The sequence below is a fragment of the Heterodontus francisci genome, chromosome 30 (assembly GCF_036365525.1).
Source record: "Heterodontus francisci isolate sHetFra1 chromosome 30, sHetFra1.hap1, whole genome shotgun sequence".
NCBI lineage: Eukaryota > Metazoa > Chordata > Chondrichthyes > Heterodontiformes > Heterodontidae > Heterodontus > Heterodontus francisci.
The window spans coordinates 37712133-37738163 of NC_090400.1; the positions used below are offsets into that span (position 1 = coordinate 37712133).

The following is a 26031-nucleotide window of genomic DNA, read 5'->3' on the forward strand; positions in this document are numbered from 1 at the left end:
GCAATTGGCCTCTCAGGGACGTGAAAGGCAGCCGAGCAAAAGCTGCCGGCCTTTCCGCGCCCCAGAGGAGGAGCCATGGCAGTCGGGCACAGAGTGCCCGATTGAGGGCCGCTCCCGCCTCCTAACCCACTCCCAGGACCCAAGACGCCACCCTCCCCCCACCCCGCCAAACAACCACTCCAACCTCACCAGGGAAGGACTGATCTCCCTGGTGAGGCAAGTCCAACTTACCTTCGTTCCTGGATCCCTGTTGTCAGCTGGGCTGCAGTCCCAGCAGTGGCCAGCTCTCCCGTTGGCGCTGCTGGGACTAAGATCTGCCGGCTCGCTGATTGGCCAGCGGCTCACTGAGGCGGGACCTCCTCCCTCAAGTGGGTGGAAATCCCGCCTTGGGACAATTAAAGCCTGGGGACCCGTAAAATATGGGATGGATCCCCAGGCTAGGCGGAAGCGGGCTCACTACAGACTTTTACGTCGGTGGTGAATTCCTGTCCGTCTAAGGTAGAATCCAGCCCAATGTCTCAGCTCAGCTCATTTGGTACAACTTTCATTGCTGAGCCTGTAGATTATATATTTGAGCCCCACACTGGAGGTTTGCATTTAGGCTAACATGGCAAATAATAAGAAATGATTGTGATCTAAACAGATAATTAACCTGCCCACATGCCAGGGTCTGATGGAGAAGTCCTCAGCACTCAGCTAAGACGATGGCAGTGGGGGTGAGGTGGGGGTGAATGCTTCTCCTCCTGACCCCATCCAGGAATGGCAATTAGAGTGAAAAGGTCTACCCTCTGGGGCTCCTTCGGGCCTCCACTCCTCTTCCTGCTAGGTTGGCCTGCTGAGAGATCCACAACTGCTTCCCCACGCAAGCCCATATTAAAATAGTAGCTGGGCCTCGATAACTTATGTCTTTCTTGCCTGATCAGAGCAGCAGGTTAAAATTGTAGCCAACAGGATCATTGGGAGATGGTGGCAGGTGAGTCTTGAGTGATTTTAACTTCGTACATTTAGTCTCTGCCAGGCGTGAAAGGTTAAAAGCTCACTTATGATTTCAAATACTTTGTTAGTGGAGGACATAGAATTTCTGCTCTTCTCTACAACGGGAGTTCTGTTTGTCTTTTTTACCTCGTTCACCTTCATTGCTTTCTATTTCCCTTCTTGCGCTTGAACAGGTATCCACCAAAATTCACTTTCACAGCCACATCTTCTTCCTCAGCAACTATCTCGGGCTTCAGATTCAAACTAAAATTCCATCCTTTGTATTTCGGATCCACTAACGATTACAGATCAGACATTCAGCATTCCTCGTACCGTTGTTTTCGCTGCATCCTAAGATCCACTCGCAATGCCATGCACTGTCACATGCACACTCTCAGCCTCTCTCTTAAGCAGCACCGATTCACTATCTCAATGCTGTCCTGGTCCACAGTTTCATTTCATCCTTCACCTCATCTGGCACTTTAACAAAAAACTTTTTATCTTCCTTTCAGTTGTGAAGGATCACACGCTTCAACAACTCATGGGTACCAACACCCCTCTAGATCTTTCTTCCCCTTCACTTCCCTCTGACGCCTTCCCTTCTTCGAAACTTACCACTTGCCATGTACTCACAATACCCTCCAATCTTCCCCTCTCTGACTCTGAACAGTCTGTCCTTAGCGAAGGCCTCAACTTTATCCCCTTATGCCTTCACCTCAATGAATTTTGAGCTCGGCATGACGCTGAGCTCTTCCTCCACTGCCTTTGCCTCTGCACCTACTTCTTTGACCGGGAGTCTTCTCCCCACACAGCAGACCCTTTTACCCATCTCCAGTATTCCTTCCTCACAGCACTGTGGATTTAGCCAGCCCACATGGACTGCAGTGGTTCAAGAAGGCGACTCACCACCACCTTCTCAAAGGCAATTAGAGTGGGCAACAAATGCTGGCATTGCCAGCGACTCTCACATACCATGAAAGAATAATAAAAAAATTCCTCTACCTGGACCCCTCCCTATGGCCTCTTACCCTCTCTTGATCTTTCATTGAGAACTGCCAGCCATCTCAATTTGGTTTACTCCTCACTCATTCTAACCTGTTCCAATCTGAACTTGCTGTCCTCCATTCTTTCAGGTCCAAACCTAAAATCGTCATCAAACCTGCCAACAAAGGTGATTTCGTTGTTATCTGGTGAACTGACCTCTACCTAACAGAGGCTGAACAGTAACTCTCTGATACTTCCTCCCTGGACTATGACCCCCACCACCCAACATCAAGACACTGTCTTCAGGACTGTCACTGATCTCATCTCATCTGGAGATATTCCCTCCACAGCATCCAACCTCATAGTTCCTCAACCACAAACAGCCTGCTTCTACCTCCTTCCCAAGATCCACAAACAGGACTGCTCTGCTAGACCTATTGTTTCAGCCTGTACTTGCCCCACTGAACTGATTTGTTCCTAGCTCGACTCTATTTTTTCTCCCCTTGTCCAGTTTCTTCCCACCTACATCCATGAATCTTCTGATACCCTCCGCTACTTTAACAGATTCCAGTTTCTTGGCCCTCAGCATCTCCTCTTCAACATGATGTCCAATCTCTCTACACCTCCATCCCTCACCAAGACAGTTTGAAGGCTCTCTGCTTCTTCCTTCAACAGAGGCCCAAACTATCCCCATCCACCACCACCCTCCTCCACCTCACTGAACTTGTTCTCACATTAAACAACTTCTCCTTCCAAATAAAAGGTGTTGTATGGGTACCCACATGGTTCCTAGCTATGCTTGCCACTTTGTGGGATAGGTGAAACATTCCTTGTTCCAGTCCTACTCAGGCCCCCTCACTCACCTTGTCTTCCGGTACATTGATGACTGTATTAGGGCCACGTTCTGCTCTCGCCCTGAACTAGAAAACTTCATCAACTCTGCTTCCAATTTCCATCCTTCTCTCACTTTCACATGGTCCATCCCTTAAAACCTATTAGATTTCTAACCTTTCCCAGCTCTGTCGTCCGAGAAGACCCCCGGGAAGATCACTTGGCGATGGGGCCTATGCCACCTGCCACCCGTTGCGATACTCCGTGCCCCCTCCCCACCTCCGACCCCACCTCGGGGGGCCCATAAAATACCAGCCGTTAACTCTGCTTTTCCCTCCACAGATGTCTCCTGACCTGCTGAGAATTTCCAGAATTTTCTGTCTTTATCTTTGACTCGTGTGTACCTGGGAGCAGCTTATGCATAAAGGTTGAGGATGTTGGTGACCTTCCCCGATATTGGTAGTGCAGTGTGGATAATTGAGCATTCCTGCAGGTTAGACTGAACCAGGTGGCACATCTCAGTCACACATCTCCCTACTGACCCTGAGCCTCATCCTGCACTGCTGTCCCATCAGGTTCACATAGCTGCCTCTGCTGCAGTAGATCTGCTGCCTGGTGGTAGCTTATTCTATGAGTCAAATACTCCCAATTCCTACAACACAGGGTCATGCCCTGAGCTTGCTGCATTAAGGAACAGCTGGTTATTGCTGCTGCACCCATGCTGTAATCTAGCAGGTTTCTTCGTATCATTCACTTTTCTCTCTGCTATGGTTAGTTGATATCAAATCTAAAAGAAATCCATCTTGTGCCTTTAATTAATTAAAATGCTAGTAAGTAGTTTTCACAATCAAGTAGTTGTCACATCCACTGTCAGTTTTCCAGTTTTTGTATTTAATAACCAGATCATCCCTGTTCTTCTACACTGTAGCTGCATTTGCACACCATAGCTGATAAGACAGCTCTACATTTATTTCAGCACCTAGATTATAAGTTATGTCCTTTCTGTCTTTATTGGGATTTTATATTCTGTCGTATTTAATATTACATTCAGGCCACCATTTCATTAAAACAAAAAATTCTCAAAATCCCAGAAAGTGCTGAAGTAAAAACAAAAAAAATACTGTGAATGTCTAGTAGGTCTGTTAGCATCTTTAAACAGAAAAGACACATGGACATATGAAATTGATGAGCAGGCAAAGACCAGCTGGACAGTCAAACCTGCCACATACTAAAAACAGGAAGTGCTGTAAAAATGCAGCAGGTCTGGCAGCATCTGTGGAGAGAGAGTTCACGTTTCAGGTCGATCTGCCAGGCCTGATGAGTATTTACATCACTCTTTGTTTTTATTTCAGATTTCCAGCATCTGCAGTATTTTGCTTTCCACTGCCCCATACAATGATGGCCAAAGCACGATGACTTCCTCAGACTTGCTGCTATCAAAACTACGACGACAGGACTAATGATTCAACTCAGGAAGTTCCACCAAGCAGCTAGCTGGGAATTCCAACAAACTCATCACACTTAGAACGTTAATGTTCAAACCAACCTTCAGCGTCATTTAAACTTCCATTCACCTCCAGTATTCAAGAGTTTTCCACATAACCCACACCCTTCACATTCAGAACAATAGGGGGAGGTGATGGCGCAGTGGTAATGTCACTGAACTAGTAATCCAGAGGCCAAGGTCAATGCTGGTAGAATTTAAATTTAAGTAATTAATAAGTTCAATTAATTAATAATAAAAATCTGGAATTGAAACCTAGTCTCAGTAATGGTGCCATGAAACTATCATCCATTGTTGTAAAAACCCATCTGATTCACTAATGGCCTTTAGGGAAGGAAATCTGCTGTCCTTATCTGGTCTGGCCTACACGTGACTCCAGACCCAAAGCAATGTGGTTGACTCTTAAGTGCCCTCTGAAATGGCCCAGCAAGCCACTCAGATGTCAAAGGCAATTAGGGATGGGCAACAAATGATGGCATTGCCAGCGACGCCCACATCCCATGAAAGAATTTTAAAAAACAATCGTCCAATCACTTCATAGCAATTATATCTTTGATTCTCTTTAATGAAAGACTGCACTTACCTTTTTAGTGCAGAATTCAGTGCATTTAGCAACAGTCAAATTAGGCTGGATTGAATAGACCGGGAAGGTTGCCGTTAGATTCTTGGGTATCTTGAAACATCCCCGATAGAGAACATTCCTATCTGGAGCAACATAAAGTGCATATTACTTTAAATCAACAGCAGTGGGCCTAGCACAATTATTTGAGAATAACATCCGATGCTGCCAACAGAGTAAAGGTGCTGATTACCCAACCCGGAGACAGCTCTAGCGTCCTGGTCAGGTTTTCTGTGGGAAGGAAGGGTTTCTTCCTTGATTATCTCAAATCTTAAGAAGTATACACAATGCATGTGGAGAACAACAACAACTTAAATTTAAATAGCACCTTTGACATAGGAAAACATCCCAAGGCACTTTGTAAAAATGTAATCAGGACAAAAATTGACAACAAGCCAATGAAGGAGATATTCGGAAAGGTGAAGCTTGATTAAAGAGGTTTCGGAATTGACATGAAAAATATCTTTAGAAGGTTTTTTTTAACTAATTATAGATGATATTGTAAACCCATTCTGGTCACATCTTTTTATATAAAGTGTCGTACCCAGTAAAGGCATGTCCTATTCATAGCATTAAATGTGAACTGTATGCAGCATAGAATCTTCTGGAGCTGAATTTTCTTGTTAAATGAAACACAATGGACATTAAAATGCTACATAAAATGGCTGCTGAGGGTCAGGTGACTTTTGCAATTTCGGCCCTGACTCAGAAGTATCTCAAGCCTCCGTAAAGTTCCTAATTGAATGACCATTGGGGGAGTGCCTCCCTTGAATGGACATACCAAGATGAAGCCATTTGTGGAATTCACACCTCCCGTTGTTTGTGGTCTGACGCAAAACTCAATATCTATGGACTCCTAGACTCACTGTCTCCGAGCTCAAAACTCAACATAGAGAGCTGTATGAAAACAGTTCAATCACAAGTAGGTGTGAATAGCCACCATATATCCCCAATTGTGTAGCAAGGTCTTTGAACTTCAAATTGTTCTGGGTGCACAATAGTATTGATCAGGTGGTTAACTGACTGAAACTAATCGCAGATATCAAATCTTATTACTCCAAACATGAGGGAGAGACTGGGCAGTCTAAAAACAACAGCTGCAGAGACAGCAGAAAAGGCAAAACACCTATGCCTTTAAACTGGAGACGACTACATCTCAAGGCCTCTAAACCTGTTCCTTTTCAAGTCCACCAGTACAGAACACTGACCTCCTTGTAATAAGACTACAAGCAACTAACTTTGCGACCTGCTGCAAATCCACCCCATTGAGAGAATCCTGCAATAACTTTGATATACGGCTCTGGCTATTGAATCCACCTAGCTACACTTCAGGAGTGAAAACACCTTCTTCAACAGGCCCACAACGCATGTCTTTTCCCCAAGACAAGCCAAATCACGTGATTTACAAACTATTCCTTCATTTGTAATTTGTAAATGTACACTATCTTCTCTAACAGCTTTCTTTCTCGAGTGTGTGTGTGAGTGGTGGGTGAGTGAGGGAGCATCAGACTTTCGGAGTGAACGTGTGAATAAAAATAATCCTCTTTATTCCAACCCACGAAAGCATGCTGCCGGTTATTCAAATTGGCCACACACTCAGGGATTAAGAAACACACCCATCTTCCTTTTCATCAAAAAAACACTGATTACTGACAGAAAAGGGAGGGGAACTGGGGTTTCAGTTCTCTCAGTTGTGTCTGTAACAAAAGTATAAGTACTAAACTTTTCAGAAATTCATGACAAAATTGAGAGGGCGATAAATTGTTGACACACAGAGGGTAGCTCACAGTGCAAGAAATGAATGGAAATATATTAGTGGGATTGGGAGCTATCAAACAATCTGGCGTGTGCTAGACTAACAGAATTTTTACTGTTGGTTATTAGTCTAGGAAGAGAGTTATCGGCCAATGTGTAACAACAGTCAGTTACTATTGATGATACCACAAATTACGTTTTGGTTGAATGAAAACTAAATAATAGGAAAAAATGCAATGGTAGTATTTTCTGGAAGCTATGCCCAAAATTTAACCCTTTTCTTTTAAATAACGAATAGGGATATAGATTAGAGTTGAGAAGAAATGTATTCCCTTTGTTGTTCTGATTTTTTAAAAAACATTTACTTATTAGGAAGTCCAATCTTTTTTTAATTCATGCACGAATTCTTATGCATCCCCATTCCTTCCACTGGCAACCCAGGCACCATACTCTGGACTTCCCCTCCTAAACCCCTCTGCCTCTCCAGCCAATTCTCCTTTAAGACCCTGCTTAAAACAACTCTTTGACCAAATGTTTGGTTACTCTTCCTAATAGCTCCTTATTTGGCTTGATGTCCATTCTTTACATGTGTTTCTGTTAATCAGTTTGGAGCATGTTTTACATTCAAGCTGCTATATGGATCCGAGTTGCTACTGTTTTAGCTGAGGCATGTAACACTGTCCTGGTTCAAAACAAGATTCATGTACAGACATCTGCATTCTTAATTGGTCCATTATAATTAGTTTGAAAATGCATGGAGTCACCTACATGCTATACTCATTAATCACAGTACGGTAGATCAGATTCATTGAAAAATTAGCTGTTTATTTTATTCCTTTATTTCATTCACTGTATAATTCAATGTTGAACTATCTAAGTAGTAGTTTTGGCTTTTGGTGGCTGATAGAATGTACAGCACATACTGATAAAAGTTGGCAACATTAGTTAGACTTATTCCTGCAGATTTCATCATATGACCTCCCACCACCAATCGCCCACTCAGTCAAACAGCCCTTCTTACTCATCTCCAATACTTTTATAACTAACAAACAAAAGCGTTCGCAGTAAATGAAAAAAAAAACCCACACAATTTCTTTAATGCCCTCATGAATTTTTTCTTTAGTTGCTGACAGCAGTGTATAGGAGATCAATCTTTAATTTCTGGAGTTCCTAAGACAATTCTGGAAGGTTGCCAACCTCACATACTGAGTAAAATTTGAAAGTTCATTGGCATCGGGGGACTGTGTGTATTTCTCAACTATTCTACAATTATACTGTAAACTGGGTAAGTCGTGACAGCAACAGAAATAATTGCATTTACAAGGTGCCTTGTCATATTGACACATCTCAAAGAGCTTCACACAGTGAAGTACTTTGAGGTGCAGATATTCTGTACCAGCAATGCTCCACAAGCAGCAACAAGCTGAATGGCGACTTAATCTTCTTGATGGTAATCATTTTATGGAGGATTCCTAGGCTAGATGACAGGAGAACTCACTTGTTCATCTTCAAATACTGCTTTGGACCTCTAATGTCCACCTGGACCATTTTAATAAGCAGACAGGACCTTGGCTTAGCATTTCATCTGAAGAATGAATGCTTAGCATAGCAACAAAACCAATCTGTGAGAGCTAATTCTGCTCTGTTAGTGAGTAAGAAACCACTATTCATTTACTTGGTATTTCAGATGGGTAGAACAGCCATGCAATTTACAACATACATCTTCTGCACTAATGGTTCACTGCTCCTAGATTACAAGTGTGTGCGATATAAAGATAATTAATTTTTTTCTCTTGCTGAGAATGCTCAGTTCCCAGGCCTAGCTAAGAGGAAAAAGGTCGAGATCCATTGTGTCTAGTGTCCATCCTATTGTACTACCCCAAGACTTTTGTGACTTCACAATGGCAGGAACAAGGCCTGAAATGGAGATGGTGCAGGCCCAGCATAACAAAGTTAATGAGACAGGAGCGAGAATTCTGGCCTCCTACCTCAGTTTACTCCTCATAGCCTTGCTGGATGTCCTAGTGGATCTGTGTCTGAAGAAACCTGCTGTTGGGGCCTGTTTCAGTACTGCCAAAGACTAGCAAGTCCTGAAGCCAGCCCAAAGATTTACACAATTAGCACCTTTCTTAATTTCAACCCCCACCAATCCACTGAAGATAATTTTTGTGCTTTAGTGCCTTGTGGCTGCTGCTCTTAGGCCTGCAACTAAGATCCCATTTTGGCCTCTCTGTTCCCAGCTTAAGATTTTGCCAATGGTTGGGTCTGCACCCAGGATATCCGAGCACTCTCCTCTCCTTACAACCGCAGACCTCAGATATTGTTTTTGCAGTGCTGGCTTCAACATTTTGAAACGTGTAAAACTCATGTTTAAAGTCATAAGATGATAATATGTGACAACAGCAATAAGTAAAGAACCATGTAAATTGATGTTACATCTGTAGAGGAGAACATGACCACATGTCACCAGTGCAATTTGTCAGAAAAATGAAATAAGTGGATGAGTGATAAGAGGCCCAAAAACAAATTAAGTATTCTGAATTGCAGGGAAGGAGGTATCAGTCTATAATTTTTTTTACCTGTTGTTAGGATAATTGATAAATGAGTCATGCTAAGAAGTATTTGTCGCCACAATATTGCATAATGTAATTACTAACCCATTGAATTTCCTTCCTATCACAGATATGCCAACTCCTCCACCCCTCCCCCTCACTCTGGAACAATCTGTCAGCTGCCACATCAAAGTAGTGTTTGCCCTTGGTGTTAAGAGCAAAGATAAAGACTGTCATTAAATCTGAACAGAAGAGAAGAGCTGATCTGGAAAGGGTCAAATTGACCTCCGTTTCACAATGTATGCAAAAAAATTACTGAGTGTCAAACAGTAAAATAAAACAGTAATATTCTCATGTCAGATAGTATAGTATCATTTAGACTGAACTGTTTTGCCAGTAATACCAGTTAAACTGAATTCTTTGTGTCAGATATCATTGTATTTTATGGACAGCACTATAATAATTTAATTTTGATACATGACCTTGACATTGTGTAGCTAACATAAAAAACTTATACAATCAGATCAGTAATCACTAATGTAAACAACTCCCTAAATCACTAATGTTCCCCCACCATCAACTGTATTCATTAACACTCTATCACTAAATCGGTATTCACTAACATTCCTCCAACATCCTTTTTTTTTAATCTTACGAGGCGCACTATACAGAAAGTATAAGACAGAGGAACAAATTTTGCTGGAAGGGAGCTTGAGGTATTTGTTAGACATTTTCTTGCACCTTTTAACTTGAAATTATTTTGCATCACAACAAGCTAATAACAGCATGGCAATGGCAAGAGGGAATCTGCAATCTTAATGAATGGCAGAACCAACAGTCTATCTTCTTGAGATTTAAGGATTGAAGAGACAGGATCAATGGAGAAGTAGGGTGAATTATAGTAGATGAATTCAATGCCAAATTAGGTACAGAAAGAGACATATTGAGAGGGAAAGTAATATTTGATTGAGAAGAGACAGAAAGTAAAGGTAAGAAGAAAATGTAAATACCTCAGAAAAATTTACCACATACAGGAATAAAACTGAACAGTTTAAATTGTTCCCTTTCTGGGCTAAAGAGGGTGATTGGCATTGCTTTAATAATTATCATGTCATTAAAAGGGAATTTACGCTCTTAAGTACCAGTCCTAACTTTCTGCAGCGCGTTTAATGGGAAATTACTGTGAAAATCCAGCAAGTTCTTAAAAATAACAGGGAAGCTAAAGGCAAGGTGCTATTTGTGCGAAGCAAATGGTGGAGTGGCATAAATCAACTAGCAGGTTCTGGAGTTTCGCACTTCGTGGCACACCTCATAATCCCCTGGATTTGCTGGTCGATTTGTGCATTGATAATGGCTTTGTTTCATTAGCACAGCATTATTTTTCCAGCAAGATTTGCCCCATTAAATCACAACAATGAGTCATTTCATGAATAATATCTTTCAACCGAAGACATGATGAACAATGGAATTTCTACATTATTTAATGTCACAACTGAAATGATGAATGTCATGCCACTCACATTGGGGCAGTATTTTCTAGTTTGATGTGATTTGATGTGGCAAGTAAAGAGCTTTCATAGATTCTTACAGCACAGAAAGAGGACAACTGGCCTATTGTGCTGATGCCAGCTTTTTGAAAGTGCTGTCCAATTAGTGCCACTTTCATATCCATAATCATGCAAAGCTTTCCTTTACAAGTATATATTCAACTCCCTTTTGAAAGTTACTATTGAATCTGCTTCCATTATCCTTTAGGCAGTGCATTAGATCATAATAACTCACTGCATTAAAATATTTCTGCTCATCTCTCCTCTGGTTCTTTTACCATTTATCTTAATTCTGTGTTTTCCAGTTACTCACCCACTCACCAGTGGAAACAATTTCTCTGATTTACTCTATTAGGACCCTTCATAATTTTGAACACCTTTATTGAATTTTCTTTTATCCTTAACTGCTCCAAGGAGAACAATCACTGCTTCTCTAGTTTCCCTCACTCCTGGTAAAAAGGAAGACTTGAATTTATATAGCGCTTTCCACAACCATCGGATGTCTCAAAGTGCTTTACTGTCAATGATGTACTTTTGAAGTGTAGTCACTGTCGTAATGTAGGAAATGTGGCAGCCAATTTTTGCACAGCAAGTTCGCACTAACAGCAGTGTAATAATGGCCAAATAATCTGTTTTTGTAATGTTGATTGAGGGATAAATATTGGCCAGGACACTGGGGAGAACTCCCCTGCTGCTCTTCTTCGAAATACTGCACTGGAGGGTCAGCCTTGATTTTTGCGCTCAAGTTATGGAGTGGGACTTCAACAAAGAGCCTTGTGATTTTGAGGGGAGAGTACTACCAACTGAACCATGATGTAAGGTAGTGTAGTGGTGACTTCACCTTTAAGAAACCGTACCTTTAAGAGACCAGGCCACTGATGCAACTGATGACATCATAATACATTTATAAGGAGACACCATTTTAATAGACAAACTCAGCACATGGCTTGCAGAAAGCAGGCATAGACACCAGCGAGGAAAAGAACTGGACCTGAGATCATGCAATGTAGATAAGTAAGACAATAAATGATAGTGTTGAATCTGAAAATAAAGCCTGCATCTATCTTTAATGAAGACTTAAGAACACAACACAACACTGCACAGCTGACACTGGTAGTCTGCCAAATTTTCTTTGAAACTTATTCAATGCCTTGAACTGTGACTAGAACGATAGCAATGAATTGATGATTGTAGGAGGCCACAAATTCCATTCCCTGGCCACCGATTCCAGCCCTCTTCCTGTTTTTTTTTTCTGAATCTGAACTAGATTCTTCAAATCTCAATGTCCTGCTTGACTGTGCGCTGAGCTTCTGATCCCTACTTCCAGCTCTATAATATCACCCATTTCTGCCCGTGTCTCACTCCATCTGCTAATGAAACTCTCATTCATGCCTTTGTTATCTCCGACTCAACTATTCTAAAACTCTCATGGCCAGCATTCCAGTTCCATAAACTCAAGCTAATCAAAAACTCTGCTGTCCATATCCTAACATACAGTCCCATTCTCCCGTCACCCCTGTGTTAGCAGACCCACATTAGCATCTGGTCCAGCAATTGGGGGAAAGCGAGCTTGGATGCCTGAGGTAGTACATGCCTTCTTCCCAAAACTGTCCTTGCCTTCCTCCTGTTACTGGGTTTCTGAGGCCTGGGAATCCCAGCCAGCCACAGTTAAACCTGCAAGGCAGGTTAAATCAGAGGCTGCCAGCATCATTAATGCACTTAAATGGCCAATCCACCTCTTGAGAGCTGGTTGGCTGGCCACCCCTTGTCCCGCCTCCGTAAACCTGCAAGTGGGCAAGTTGGGGTCGGGTTTAAGATTTTTAAAGTTTTAACATCGAGAACAAACCACCCATTTTGGGAGCAGGGGGTTAAAATTCAGCCCAAAGAGGAGGAAAGAAAGATTGGATTAAGAGAGAGATAGACAAAAGTAAAATATATCTTTTTAATTTTACGCTTTTATAATCTCCAGCAACAATTAATACCTGAAGGAATAAGACTCCACCCCAAAATAGTTAATTTTCAGTGCCACAGAGGCTTTTGACAGTAATCACGACATCAAAAGGGTGAAGTGAACAAGACTTAACTCTCAGTGGTGAGTTTAATTTGGATCTACCACACAAATAAAGAACTTCATGTCATTCAATGCATTTTAAAGGTGAGCCAGACAGCAAGATGCCGTTATCAAAAGCTAATGATTCAATGGCTCAACTCGGTCACTAGATTTTGATTTCTGTGTTCAACCATGCATCTGCTGCTCACCTGAAGTTGCTGTAGACAGCAAATTCTGGCTCCAGGTCAAAGGTTTGTCACCTTAATACTGCAGCAAATGGTCACAGATATGAACAATAGCATCTAATCCAGCTAAAGACACTCCTCACAATGTCTAAAACATGAAAGGTGTAGCTAAGAAGACAGGTTCACAATTGAACTTAGGAGGAAAGAAAATCAAGAAGAAATATAACCCAATACTTCAAAATGCTAAAAATATATGGATAACACAGAACTAATGTAACTAATTCACTTAACTTTAACTGCGTTTGCTGAACTGTAAGGTGCAGATTTAAAAAAAACAATTAACAAGCCTCAAGGGAGACTTCAGATTGCAAGCATTTAGTTCCCACAGCGGTAGACATGTGAAAGATAATCCCATTGAAAACAATTATTCTAAGATGATCTACTCCTTTAAAAAAGGAGATGCAGTTTTTTAAAACTCAGAAAGCAAGGTCAAAACCTACAGTGCAGGACATTGTTAAGAGTTTGAAATAGCAAAACAGATGAGGTAATGGCATTAATGAAGATTGTAAGAGGAATGGCAGAAGGAGGGAGATAAGATAATTCATAAGCTTTGAGGTCCTGTGAAAGGAGGAGATGGAGGAGAAGTTATGGCTTGGGTTTTCCAAAAGCTAAGAGGTGCAGTACCATTAAAATGGAAAAAGGTGAAAAGAGGTGTGGTGAAAATTGGAGTCTAGATATAAGAAAGATCTAGCTATTTTATTAGCTATGAGAAATGTTGGCTTTCTGGGATTCTAAATGAATTCAGTAAGATACCGAGGCCAAGAATGTCAATAGATATAGAAAGTCCATGATTGGAACCAAAGATAGCTGATGATAAATATTGGTTAATAGTCAAGAGATAGAGAATATGAAAATGGGGTATAATTCTTCCTGTTACACTGGGGAAAAAATTATTGATTATCTTATTGAAAAAGAGACTAAAGTTTCTGGACAAGTTTATCTAAACAGTACCCAACCCACACAGACCAGACTGGAAATCCTCAGTCCGTGCTGAGTTGCCAGATCTCAGTTCAGTCATTGGTAAGCTGCTACAATTCACCTTAGTAATCTTGAATTAGTAAGGAGAAAATCAATTTGGGCCACTATTCCTGATCATTATTCAGCAGCCACTATTGGTAGTGGGTGTGCTTGAATGTCAGGACAGGATTGATTTTGGCTGTCAAATACTGTGCCAACACTCATTATTAATATTCATATATGAAAAACGGTCATTTGGCTGTGGTATCAAAGAGTAATTGCCACTAAGAGTTATATTCCAGAAGAAGCCGACATTTTCAGGAGGGGAAGGAAGGGATAATACTAGCATAAGAAACTAACAAAAAGAGACTGGAGGTTATATGGCTAAGTCAAGATATATGGTGGAATTTCCCAAACCTGCATCACTGGGGAGATACCCTGCTTGCCAGTAGCACCTAGCAGAAAATTGCTCACAATTTTACATCCACTGATTTCAATGTACAGGAAATCATGGGATGGCACCCTGCAATTTTCTGATTCAGCGCAGACTAAGATGATTTATGCTGGTTATAGTACAGTATAGAACATGGTAAGTCCTTCACTGCTGGGCTCCATCTGTCATTCTGTCTTTAAAAAAAAATATATTATTTGGGTATATATTCTTTTGGGCCTCCTTATCTCGAGAGACAATGGATACGCGCCTGGAGGTGGTCAGTGGTTTGTGAAGCAGCGCCTGGAGTGGCTATAAAGGCCAATTCTGGAGTATATATAAAGAATGCAATTCTATATCCTTTTTTTGCAGCAATGTTAATTGCAAGGAATGGACATCAATCCTTTGCAGTATGCAAATGCAAGTAATTATTTTATTCAATCCACAAATTTTACTTATGGGAGATTTATTGTAGCATCTAGTACAGAGCAAGAGCTTTGTATTAATGGCCTGAATTTTATAATGATGGTGACAGTGAAACCGTCAGCATTTGCCATCATTACTCCACTGAAACTGACAGCAACTTCGGGAGGCCACACACGTGCAGAGTAACAAGAAAATCCAAAAGTTGCTGTCAGTGTTTACGCTGTTCCAGAGTGTGTGCGGTTGAGGTCCCCCAGATAAATTCCTCAGCCATCGGTGAATTGGTGAAAACTGAACACTTTTACATTGTTTGTCCCACTGTAAAAACCCTTGGAAAAGTTGGACCTGTAGAATGGTTTAAATGGGTTTTTAATGGTGTACTAAGTTCATAATTACTGCTGAACACCCAAGAAAGCTAATTTTATTTTTGGCATGTCAAATTTCTCCATTATGAGAAAATAATTTATGTATTAATAATTTTAGCTTCTATCACAGTGGCACAGTGGTTAGCACTGCAGCCTCACAGCTCCAGTGACCCGGGTTCAATTCTGGGTACTGCCTGTGTGGAGTTTGCAAGTTCTCCCTGTGTCTGCGTGGGTTTCCTCCGGGTGCTCCGGTTTCCTCCCACATGCCAAAAGACTTGCAGGTTGATAGGTAAATTGGCCATTATAAATTGCCACTAGTATAGGTAGGTGGTAAGGGAATATAGGGACAGGTGGGGATGTGGTAGGAATATGGGATTAGTGTAGGATTAGTATAAATGGGTGGTTAATGGTCGGCACAGACTCGGTGGGCCGAAGGGCCTGTTTCAGTGCTGTATCTCTAAATCTAAATCTAAAATCATAATCATTTGTTTCACTATTCTGAAAATGTAATTAAAAGTGAAGGATAATCAGTACTTCTAACCTGCTGGTTTGCTGTCAGTGAGAATGCTGCAATGTGATTGGTCAGGCTCACTAGGTTGCAGAATTAATTTGAAAGGAAATGCCTATGAAGGTCTCATCTTCAAACTCATCTCTTGTCTCATTTTGGTTTGCTGCTGGTGATTGTTCTGACAATTTGTGTCATGACTCCAGCTCGTACCATCCTCCAAATACGAACAATGGGATCTGGCCAAGCTAAAGATACTCCTCACTCTGGCGTGGTTAAGAAGGCAGCATCGCAGAATTGGACTTTGAAGGAAACCCTGTTCAATTTTTTGCTACTTAATGTATCCCAGTCCATTTTACATCCACTCTCCCAGCTGTAAACCTGATCCAACTCTGCAGCTTCTTGGCTGTCAGCCTAACCCACCTTCAGCCACTCCTTTCCAAATTTGACCTGAGCTAGTTTTGCAACCTGATCCTTATCTGACTGTCCAGCCTTCTCACTTGCTCGGCACTCAATTTAGTTTGAGCTTATTTTAGTTAGAATGTATGGAAAATTTATGTTTAACCAAAAAATAACTGAACATTGTCTGTAAATTCACTACAAGCGTGACTGTAATTGAAGCACTTATGAAACTTCAGCAGAACCACAAGAGTTTGAAAAAAATGACAGGGCATAAGACAAGAGTTCTCACAGTATAACTTTTCATTGGAGCTCAGGGAGTAAAAAGGCATCTAAGTGTGAGCTACAGACCACAGTAGTAGCTGGTAGGTCAAGCTAAAATGAATGATTGTAGTTGATTTAAAATACTCCCAATGCAGTATTTCATGATAAAGTACTGCAAAATGTGAAAGGAAGCAGGCCAGGGAGATCAACAGACATCAGAGTAGTTAGCAATATCTTGTATACCAATACCTAGGGCTAGAGTTTCTGCTTTACATGGCGTTCATTTTAAACAATATAGTTTTTCTCAGGTTTCTGGTAAAACTCATTTGCATCTTGCCGAATGCAAAATCTGCCACAAACCCAGTGCCATCGAACAGCACTTTAAAACACCAATTTTTAAAAACAAAAAAAATGGTGCTTTCAAAATATTCCTTGCTATATTTAAGAGTGGTAACTAGATGCAGTTTGAGTAACACAGCTGAAAATATATTAATGAAGGAGCAATATACTCCAAATGAATTTCCCTATGGACAATAAATAGAAATTGAATTAAATTGAATTGAAACCACAAAAAAGCATATTTTGTCACAATTTAGTCACCACCTATGAGGAGCATGATTTTAAATTACTGAAAATGACTTAAAAACTATACAGAACCATTTGCTGGTTTTAATGGGGTACAGTAGTCAGTTTTATATTAGCTGCAGCTCAGTGAGTCACAAGGTTCTGGGTTCAAGTTCCACTCTAGGGCTTAAGCACAAAAGTCAAGGCTGACACTCTAGTGCAATACTGAGGGAGCACTGTACTGTCAGAGGTGCCATCTTTCGGATGAGATGTTAGACCAAGGCCCCATCAGCTTGCTTGGATGGATGGAGAAGATCCCATGGCACTATTTGAAGAAGAGCAGGAGAGTTATCCCCGGTGTCATGGCCAACATTTATCTCTCAACCAACATCGCAAAAACAGATTATCTGGTCATCTTCGCATTGCTGTTTGTGGGAGTTTACTGTGTGCATATAGGTTGCTGTGTTTCCTGCATTACAACAGTGGCTACACTTCAAAAAGTATTTCATTGGCTGTAAAGCACTTTGAGACATCCAGTGGTCGTGAAAGGTGCTATATAAATGCAAGTCTTTCTTTTTTGGCTAGTATTAAAAAGATAGATTCAATAGTTTTCAAAATGTTCCCATTAGTATCCTTGCACCCAGTAGAACTAGCTGAATTTTTAAAGTGGCCTCAAAGGCCTGCAAACGAGTGCAATTAGTGGAAACCCGCAATGGTGATTAATTTGATCCAGGGGCATGGCCAGTTTTGTGGACAGGGCCAGCTTCGAACCTGATGCTTTTTAAATTAATGTAAAAGATCGCGGAAGCTCAATTTACGCTGAATGTAATTTGTGATAAAACTTCCGCAATCTTTTGGCTGGTTAAGCCAATTTCAGACTATTTGAGCTGAAAAAAACAACGTAACTCAACAGAAACTACAAACCCTGGTGTTCTGAACTGCAAAGGTATTATCTGACACCAATCTACTAATCTTCGTTGATTTGCAAACCATTAACCCCTATGCATTTCACCAAGTAACCTGGGCTAGTTACCTCTGCAAAGATGATTAAGGAGATAAAATCAATAGTGTTCCATAATCCTCATGCATTTCACACATTCCATATTCAACTTCAAGTAAACTGTGAAATGTATGAGGATTAAGGAGCAGCATTTACATGGGAATTAGAAGATGGGCATTACCTGATATCATTACCTGAGCCATTCAAGTGGGGGGAGAAAACAGAAATGTAGATGTAATCGGGGATAGTATAGTTAGGGGTATAGACACTGTTCTCTGTGGCCAGACTCGAGAGTCCCAAAGGCTGTGTTGGCTACCTGGTGCCAGGGTTCAGGATATCTCATCTGGGCTGCAGAGGAACTTGGAGTGGTGGGGTAAAGATCCAGTTGTCGTGGTCCCCATAGGTACCAACGATATAGGTAGAACGAGGATAAAGGTCCTGCTGAGGGAATATGAACAGCTAGGGGCTAAATTAAAAAGCAGAACCAAAAAGGTAATAATCTCCGGATTACTACCTGAGCCACAAGCTAATTGGCACAGGGTCAATGAGATTAAAGAGGTAAATGCGTGGTTCAAAGATTGGTGTGGGAGAAATGGGTTCGAATTCATGGGACATTGGCACCAGTACTGGGGAAGGAGGGAGCTATTCCGATGGGACAGGCTCCACTTGAATCATGCTGGGACCAGAGTCCTAGTGAATCGCATAACTAGGGCTGTAGATAGGGCTTTAAACTGAATAGTGGGGGGAGGGTTCAGTCGCATGGAAAATTAGGAAGTCAAAGTTAAAGGAGAAGGTAGGAGTGCAGGTTAGTGATGAGGTTGATTGTTTCCAGAAAATAAAAGGAAGGGACAGAATGTGTGAATGTCATATTGCACCAAGGAATCGGCACAGTGGCGCAGTGGTTAGCACTGCAGCCTCACAGCTCCAGCGACCTGGGTTCAATTCTGGGTCCTGCCTGTGTGGAGTTTGCAAGTTCTCCCTGTGTCTGCGTGGGTTTCCTCCGGGTGCTCCGGTTTCCTCCCACATGCCAAAGACTTGCAGGTTGGTAGGTTAATTGACCATTATAAATTGCCCCTGGTATAGGTAAGTGGTAGGGAAATATAGGGGCAGGTGGGGATGTGGTAGGGATATGGGATTAGTGTAGGATTAGTATAAGTGGGTGGTTGATGGTCGGCACAGATTCGGTGGGCCGAAGGGCCTGTTTCAGTGCTGTATCTCAAAAAAAAAGAGTAGGGAAATTTGATAATAGAACAAACGTAAAGGCTTTGTATCTGAATGCACGAAGCATTCGGAATAAAATAAATGAATTAAAGGCGCAAATAGAGACAAATGGGTATGATTTAGTGGCGATTACTGAGACGTAGTTGCAGGGAAACCAGGTTTGGGAATTGAATATCCAAGGTACTCAGTATTTCGGAATGATAGGGAGGGAGGAAAAGGAGGAGGTGTAGCTTTTTTAGTAAAGGAGGAGATCAGTGCTGTAGTGAGAAACGATATAGGCACTGGAGATCAAGACGTAGAATCAGTCTGGGTAGAAACAAGAAATAGCAAGGGAAAGAAGTCCCTGGTGGGAGTAATCTATAGGTCTCCAAACAGTAATTCCGCAATGGGGCACAGTATAAACCAGGAAATACTGGGGGCTTGTAAGAAAAGTATGGCAATAATCATGGGTGAGTTTAATATGCATGTAGACTAGATTAATCAAATTGGCAAAGGTAGCCTCGAGGGAGAGTTCATTGAATGTATCAGAGATTGTTTTTTTGGAGCAATATGTTGTGGAACCAACCAGGGAGCAGGCTATTCTAGATTTGGTATTGTGTAATGAGGTGGGATCAATTAATTTTTTATTTAGATTTAGAGATACAGCACTGAAACAGGCCCTTCAGCCCACCGAGTCTGTGCCGACCATTAACCACCCATTTATACTAATCCTACACTAATCCCATATTCCTACCACATCCTCCCCTGTCCCTATATTCCCCTATCACCTACCTATACTAGGGGCAATTTATAATGGCCAATTTACCTATCAACCTGCAAGTCTTTTGGCTGTGGGAGGAAACCGGAGCACCTGGAGGAAACCCACGCAGACACAGGGAGAACTTGCAAACTCCACACAGGCAGTACCCAGAATTGAACCCGGGTCGCTGGAGCTGTGAGGCTGCGGTGCTAGCCACTGCCCCACTGTGCCGCCCTTGAGTTTCATCCCCTGTTTCATCTCCCTGAACGTTCTCATAGTTAAGGATCCTCTAGGGAAGAGTGATCATAGCATGCTAGAATTTCAAATTCAGTTTGAGGGTGAGAAACTAGAGGCCCACACTAGCGTTCTGGAGTTAAACAAAGGTAATTACATAGGCATGAGGACAGATTTGGCCCTACTGGACTGGGCAAGAAGAGTAAAAGTTAGGACAGTTGATGAGCTGTGGCAAATGTTTAAGGAGATATTCAAATCCTCCCAACTAAAATATATTCCAAAGAGGAAGAAAGATTCTAAGAGGGGAAGAAAACATCCATGGCTAAACAAGGAAGTTAAGGATAACATAAAGGCCAAAACTAAGGCATACCATATTGTAAAGGCCAGTGGCAGGCTGCAAGATTGGGAAACTTTTAAAGATCAACAAATGGTTACTAAAATGTAATAAAAAGAGAAAAGGCAAAGTATGAAAGAAAACTAGCGCAAAATATAAAAATGGATAGCAAAAGCTTCTATAAGTATATAAAAGGTAAGAGAGTAGCTAAAGTGAATGTTGGTCCCTTGGAAGATGAGACTGGGGAGTTAATACAGGGGAACACAGAAATGGCGGAGACACTAAATCAGTATTTTGCCTCAGTTTTCACGGTGGAGGACACTAGTACCATCCCAATAGTAACAGGTAATACAGAGGTTATAGAAAGGGAGGAACTTAGAACAATCATCATCACTAGGGAAAAAATACTGAGCAAACCATTGGGATTGAAGGCAGACAAGTCCCCAGGGCCTGATGGCCTACATCCTAGGGTCTTAAAGGAAGTGGCAGCAGAGATAGTGGATCCATTGGTTATAATATTCCAAAATTCCCTGGATGTATTAGAGATTGTTTTTTGGAGCAATATGCTGTGCAACCAACCAGGGAGCCGGCTATTCTAGATTTGGTATTGTGTAATGAGGTGGGATTAATTAATGATCCCATAGTTAAGGATCCTCTAGGGAAGAGTGATCATAGCATGCTAGAATTTCAAATTCAGTTTGAGGTTGAGAAACTAGAGGCTCACATAGCATTCTGGAGTTAAACAAAGGGAAAGGTTCCAGTGGATTGGAAAAAAGCTAACATAATGCCCTTATTCAAAAAGGGAGGGAGGCAGAAAGTAGGAAACTGTCGACCAGTTAGTTTAACATCTGTCATTGGGAAATTGTTAGCATCCATTATTAAGGAAGTAATAACAGGACAATTAGAAAGTCAAAATGCAATCCATCAGAGTCAGCATGGTTTCATGAAGGGTAAATCATGTTTGACTAATTTGCTAGAGTTCTTCAAAGCTGTGACAAGCAAAGTGGATAATGGGGATCCTGTAGATGTAGTACATCTGGACTTCCAGAAGGCATTTGATAAGGTGCCGCACAAAAGGTTAATACCCAAGGTAAGATCACGTGGGGTTAGGGGCAATTTATTAGCTTGGATAGAGGATTGGCTAACCAACAGAAAACAGAGAGTCGGGATAAATGGGTCTTTTTCTGGTTAACAAGATGTAACTAGTGGGGTGCCACAGGGTTCGGTCCTCGGGCCCCAACTATTTACAATCTATATTAATGACTTGGATGCAGAGATAGAAGGTACCATAGCCAAATTTGCAGATGGCACTAAAATAGGTGGGATAGTAAGTTGCAATAAAGAAATAAGAAATTTACAAATGGATATGGATAGGTTAGGTGAATGGGCCAAAATTTGGCAGATGGAGTTTAATGTGGATAAGTGTGAGGTTATCCATTTTGGTCAGAATAGAAAGGCAAATTATTATTTAACCGGAGAGAAACTTCAGAGTGCTTCGGTGCAGAGGGATCTGGGTGTCCTCGTGCATGTAGCACAGAAAGCTAGTATGCAGGTACAGCAGGTAATAAGGAAGGCAAATGGAATTTTGGCATTTATTGCTAAAGGAATAGAATATAAAAGTAGGGAAGTGTTGCTGCAACTGTACAAGGCATTAGTGAGACTCCACCTGGAGTATTGCGTACAGTTTTGGTCCCCTTATTTGAGGAGGGATGTAGTTGCATTGGAGGCAGTTCAGAGGAGGTTCACTAGATTGATTCCAGAGATGAGGGGTTTGTCTTATGAAGAGAGATTGAGCAGTTTAGGCCTTTACTCTCTGGAGTTTAGAAGAATGAGAGGAGATCTAATTGAGGTATATAAGATGATTAAGGGGATTGACAAAGTAGACGTAAAGAGGATGTTTCCTCTTGTGGTGCAATCTAGAATGAGAGGTCATAGTTTTAGTATAAGGGGTAGCAGATTTAAAACAGAGATGAGGAGAAATTACTTCTCTCAAAAGGTCGTGAGTCTGTGGAATTCACTGCCGCAGAGTGCGGTGGATGCCGCGACATTGAGTAAATTTAAGGAGGAGATAGACAGATTATTAATTAGTAATGGGTTGAAGGGTTATGGAGAATGGGCAGGAAAGTGGAGTTGAGGCCGAGATAAGATCAGCCATGATCGTATTGAATGGCGGGGCAGGCTCGAGGTGCTGAATTGCCTACTCCTGCTCCTAGTTCTTATGTTCTTACTTGTTCTCAAAATATCAGGTATTGCTACGTGAAGCATTGGTTTGAAAATAGGGGTAGATTTTTTTAATTAGTGCTTCCGGTGCAGAGGTTTTCACAACAGATATGTTATTTGGGAATTCAGGCATGTAGAGATCAGCAGGCCCCACACAATTTTCTGTCTATTTCAGAGGAAAATCGTGTAAAGCCTGCTTACCCGGATGCCCAAATTCTAGATTTACACTCCTGTTGCCCAAATTTCTGGGAGGACTGGGTCTGATTTGTCAAATCTAGATACAGTGAGGAAAACTAAGAAAGAGAGATGGGGAAAAATTGGCAGGAAATAAAATGTAAAGCATTTACTAAATCTGGTGATTTCTGTGGCTGGGGAACCATAACGTACTTGTGTGTGCCTGACTTTAGACTAAAAGTCTTTACTCCTGTGTTAATCTTGTGCTAGCAGGTAACAAAGGTTTTTGGGAGAGATTTCCCATTCTGGTTTCACACTAGAATTTGCTGTTTTTAGTCTGTGGGTTAAGATATGGGAAGCCTCTCGCAACTCTAGGCCAACGTATGAGAAGGTTTCAGTGCTAAATCCTCTAAATTTCCCTCTAATAATCTAACCCTGATAAAAGTAATGTCCTGATGGTGAAGTAACCGTGAATTCTCCAGATTCCCAATAATGTCCAGTTGCTTGAGTATATACAGCATCTGAAAGACTGCTTCTTGGACCACCTCTAGGGAGCACAGCAAGACCAGCCAGTAACCTAGGCAACGTCCACGTGTAATCACAGAAATACATTTTGTAATGACTTAGTTTGAAGAGACTGATATTGATTACATTTGCCCAACACTTAGAAACATAAAACTTTTCTATTTTCTGATGATAATGGCCATATTAACGGCTACAGTGACCATTGTGTACTCTTTTTTTTTGGAATGGTTCAGGTTTCTTAGGCTCAGATTAGGTTCAACTGAGTCTGTCGTTTTAGGAAGAGGACAGGCACAAAGCAGTGGGGACAAACCAAAACTACAATACTTAATAGTTTGAAAGGTTTTCTGACAAGATGGATAGATTATGCTGGGACCAATGCCAATGGCAGATGAAAAAGAACTGAAGCTGATTCATCAAAGGGACCTTCTACAGACACAATGAGGACAGATCATTTGGGTTTTGACTGAAAAATCCCTTGGAGACGCAATCATCCCTCTGATTTTCTTGGCTGTATATTTTACCTTAAGCTCCATATTCGTGGTACACAGTGTATACATATATAAATGAATAAAAAATTGCCCAGTGGAAGAGACGATATATTATAGAATACTCAATTACAATATAAACCATGAGAATATGTCAATACCAATCAGTGTAGCACATAGATGGGGGGATAAATTTAACAAAGCCCATTAGAGAGTGCAGGGATTGTGATGCACAATTACCCTGTGCCTGATATAAGTGATGCAGTCCAGTGCTAACCACACTGCTGATTGGTTGCACACTCAAAAGGGGGCCCAGCATTGTGTGAGGCTTGTACCAATTAAAGGAAAGGTGTATTCCAGCTGCATCAAGTTCTGGAAGTGGCTGGGAAAGCCATTCTAAGGAGGAAGAAATGGGAGCAATAGAACTGCAGGCCAGGGAGAGGGCTCCTAGGTTCTCCGCTGTAGCGCCAGAGGCCTTAGTGCAGGAGATGAAAAGGAGAGACATCATCTTTTTGCCGGAGGCCCTTCAGACAGACACTGCCAAGACAGTGAGAGCAGATAGCCACAGAGATCAATGTCAGGAGTCTGCCCCCAAGGACCTGCATACAGCACTGGAAAAAGTTCAAGAACCTCTCATGAGTTGGCTGCATCTTCAAATGCCTTCTCGCACCAAACACACCCTCAACTTCACTCACTGCTTAATGCACCACACCCCCATCACTCAACCATCAGCAATCTCAAGCAGCCAGAACTCAGGCCTAACATTTATCTGCTCCATTTCGCCCTCACATGTTTCCCACTGTTGCAAGCCTCACACTCATATCTCGCAGCTTCCACATGGTGTCAGCTATTCAGCTCTGACAGGCACATCACCCAAATGCATTACAACACACTCATTGGCACTCTTCCATCTTTCTTGCAGGACAAGATAGCACAGGAGGCAGCAATAAAGTGGTGGGGAACAGGTATAGCTGAATGCCCTCATTCCCTCGGGGGAATGGCAATAAGTGAATTGCTCACCCGGAGGGCCGAATGGCCTCCTCTGTGCTGTAACAATTCTGTGATTCTGTGATCATTGAAGTCAAACAGAATGACTGTATGTTCCTGCCTTATATGCATTCTGAAATCCCACTTCATCCTCATCCCTCAATCTGATATAATGTGCAAGTTACAGATGGTGTGACCATGGGCCTCTTGCTTTCCTCCCACCCCTCCCTTCACTTACCCCAACCCTACCTTTGTGCATTTTTATTTTCAGACACCGAAGATCTGTTGCCTGGCCAGCCATTGGTGCCTGAGGATGTAGGTCCAGAGGAAAAGAACACCTCAGAGAAAGAAATACTATCACTTGATCTGACACACAGCCACCAGCTCAAATACTGGCACTATGGGTACCCTAGGAAGTAGCTTAGAGATGGATCTGCATGTGCTGAGTCAGGGGACAGGAGAAGGTGTATGCCAGTTCCCCAGAGTTCAACATCACAGACAAGTTTTACTGTAGAAGACTCCATGAAAACTTCAATGGGACTGCGTACAAGAAAAGGCTGATGGGCATGGACAGCAAAATGCTTGGTGCATTGGGAGACCGCCTGTTGTTTCTGTCAAGGAGCATGGAGGAGTCTGACTCCGACTTGGCATAGGGCTTCATGCAGAGCTTAGAGCCCATCATTTCCAACGTGGAAGTGGTATCAAACTCCACAAGAACACTTGCAGACCTGACCACGATGCAACCTCTGATAGCCAATGTCTCAGCTTCCATTGTAGCACAGGCGGAAGTCTCCCAACATCTGACTGCTGCTGTTGAAACTCAGACTGAGGTCATGACATCTCCGTTTGTTGCCATGCAGGCTCAGACTGCAGACATCATGGCAGTGTTTACCATTGTTCAAAGGGGCTCACAGGGTCTCACAGGAGTCCAGCAATCTACGGTGCAGAAGATTACTAGAACCGCAATGGCGCTGCCCCGGGGGACTGGCAGTGGTTTTGTGATGCACCAACCTGCTGTCCTGTCTCAGAATGACAGCATTCGAACTCCCACCACTGCCATCCCACCAGTGCCCCTGTGTCAGCCAGCCAGCCTGCTCAGACTGCTGCCACCTATGCTGAGGTGGTGCATTCTGAAGTCAGGTC

At 42.0% G+C, this 26031-nt stretch overlaps 1 protein-coding gene across 1 annotated transcript in view; it reads right to left on the minus strand.

Moving 5' to 3' along the window:
* Positions 1-26031, minus strand: part of LOC137346507 (sialate:O-sulfotransferase 1-like) — a 188760-nt gene that overhangs the window by 133566 nt on the left and 29163 nt on the right. Inside the window, exon 4 of the mRNA XM_068009975.1 lies at positions 4878-4999. Coding sequence (XP_067866076.1) covers positions 4878-4999 — 122 coding nt within the window. The remainder of the gene's footprint in view (positions 1-4877; positions 5000-26031) is intronic.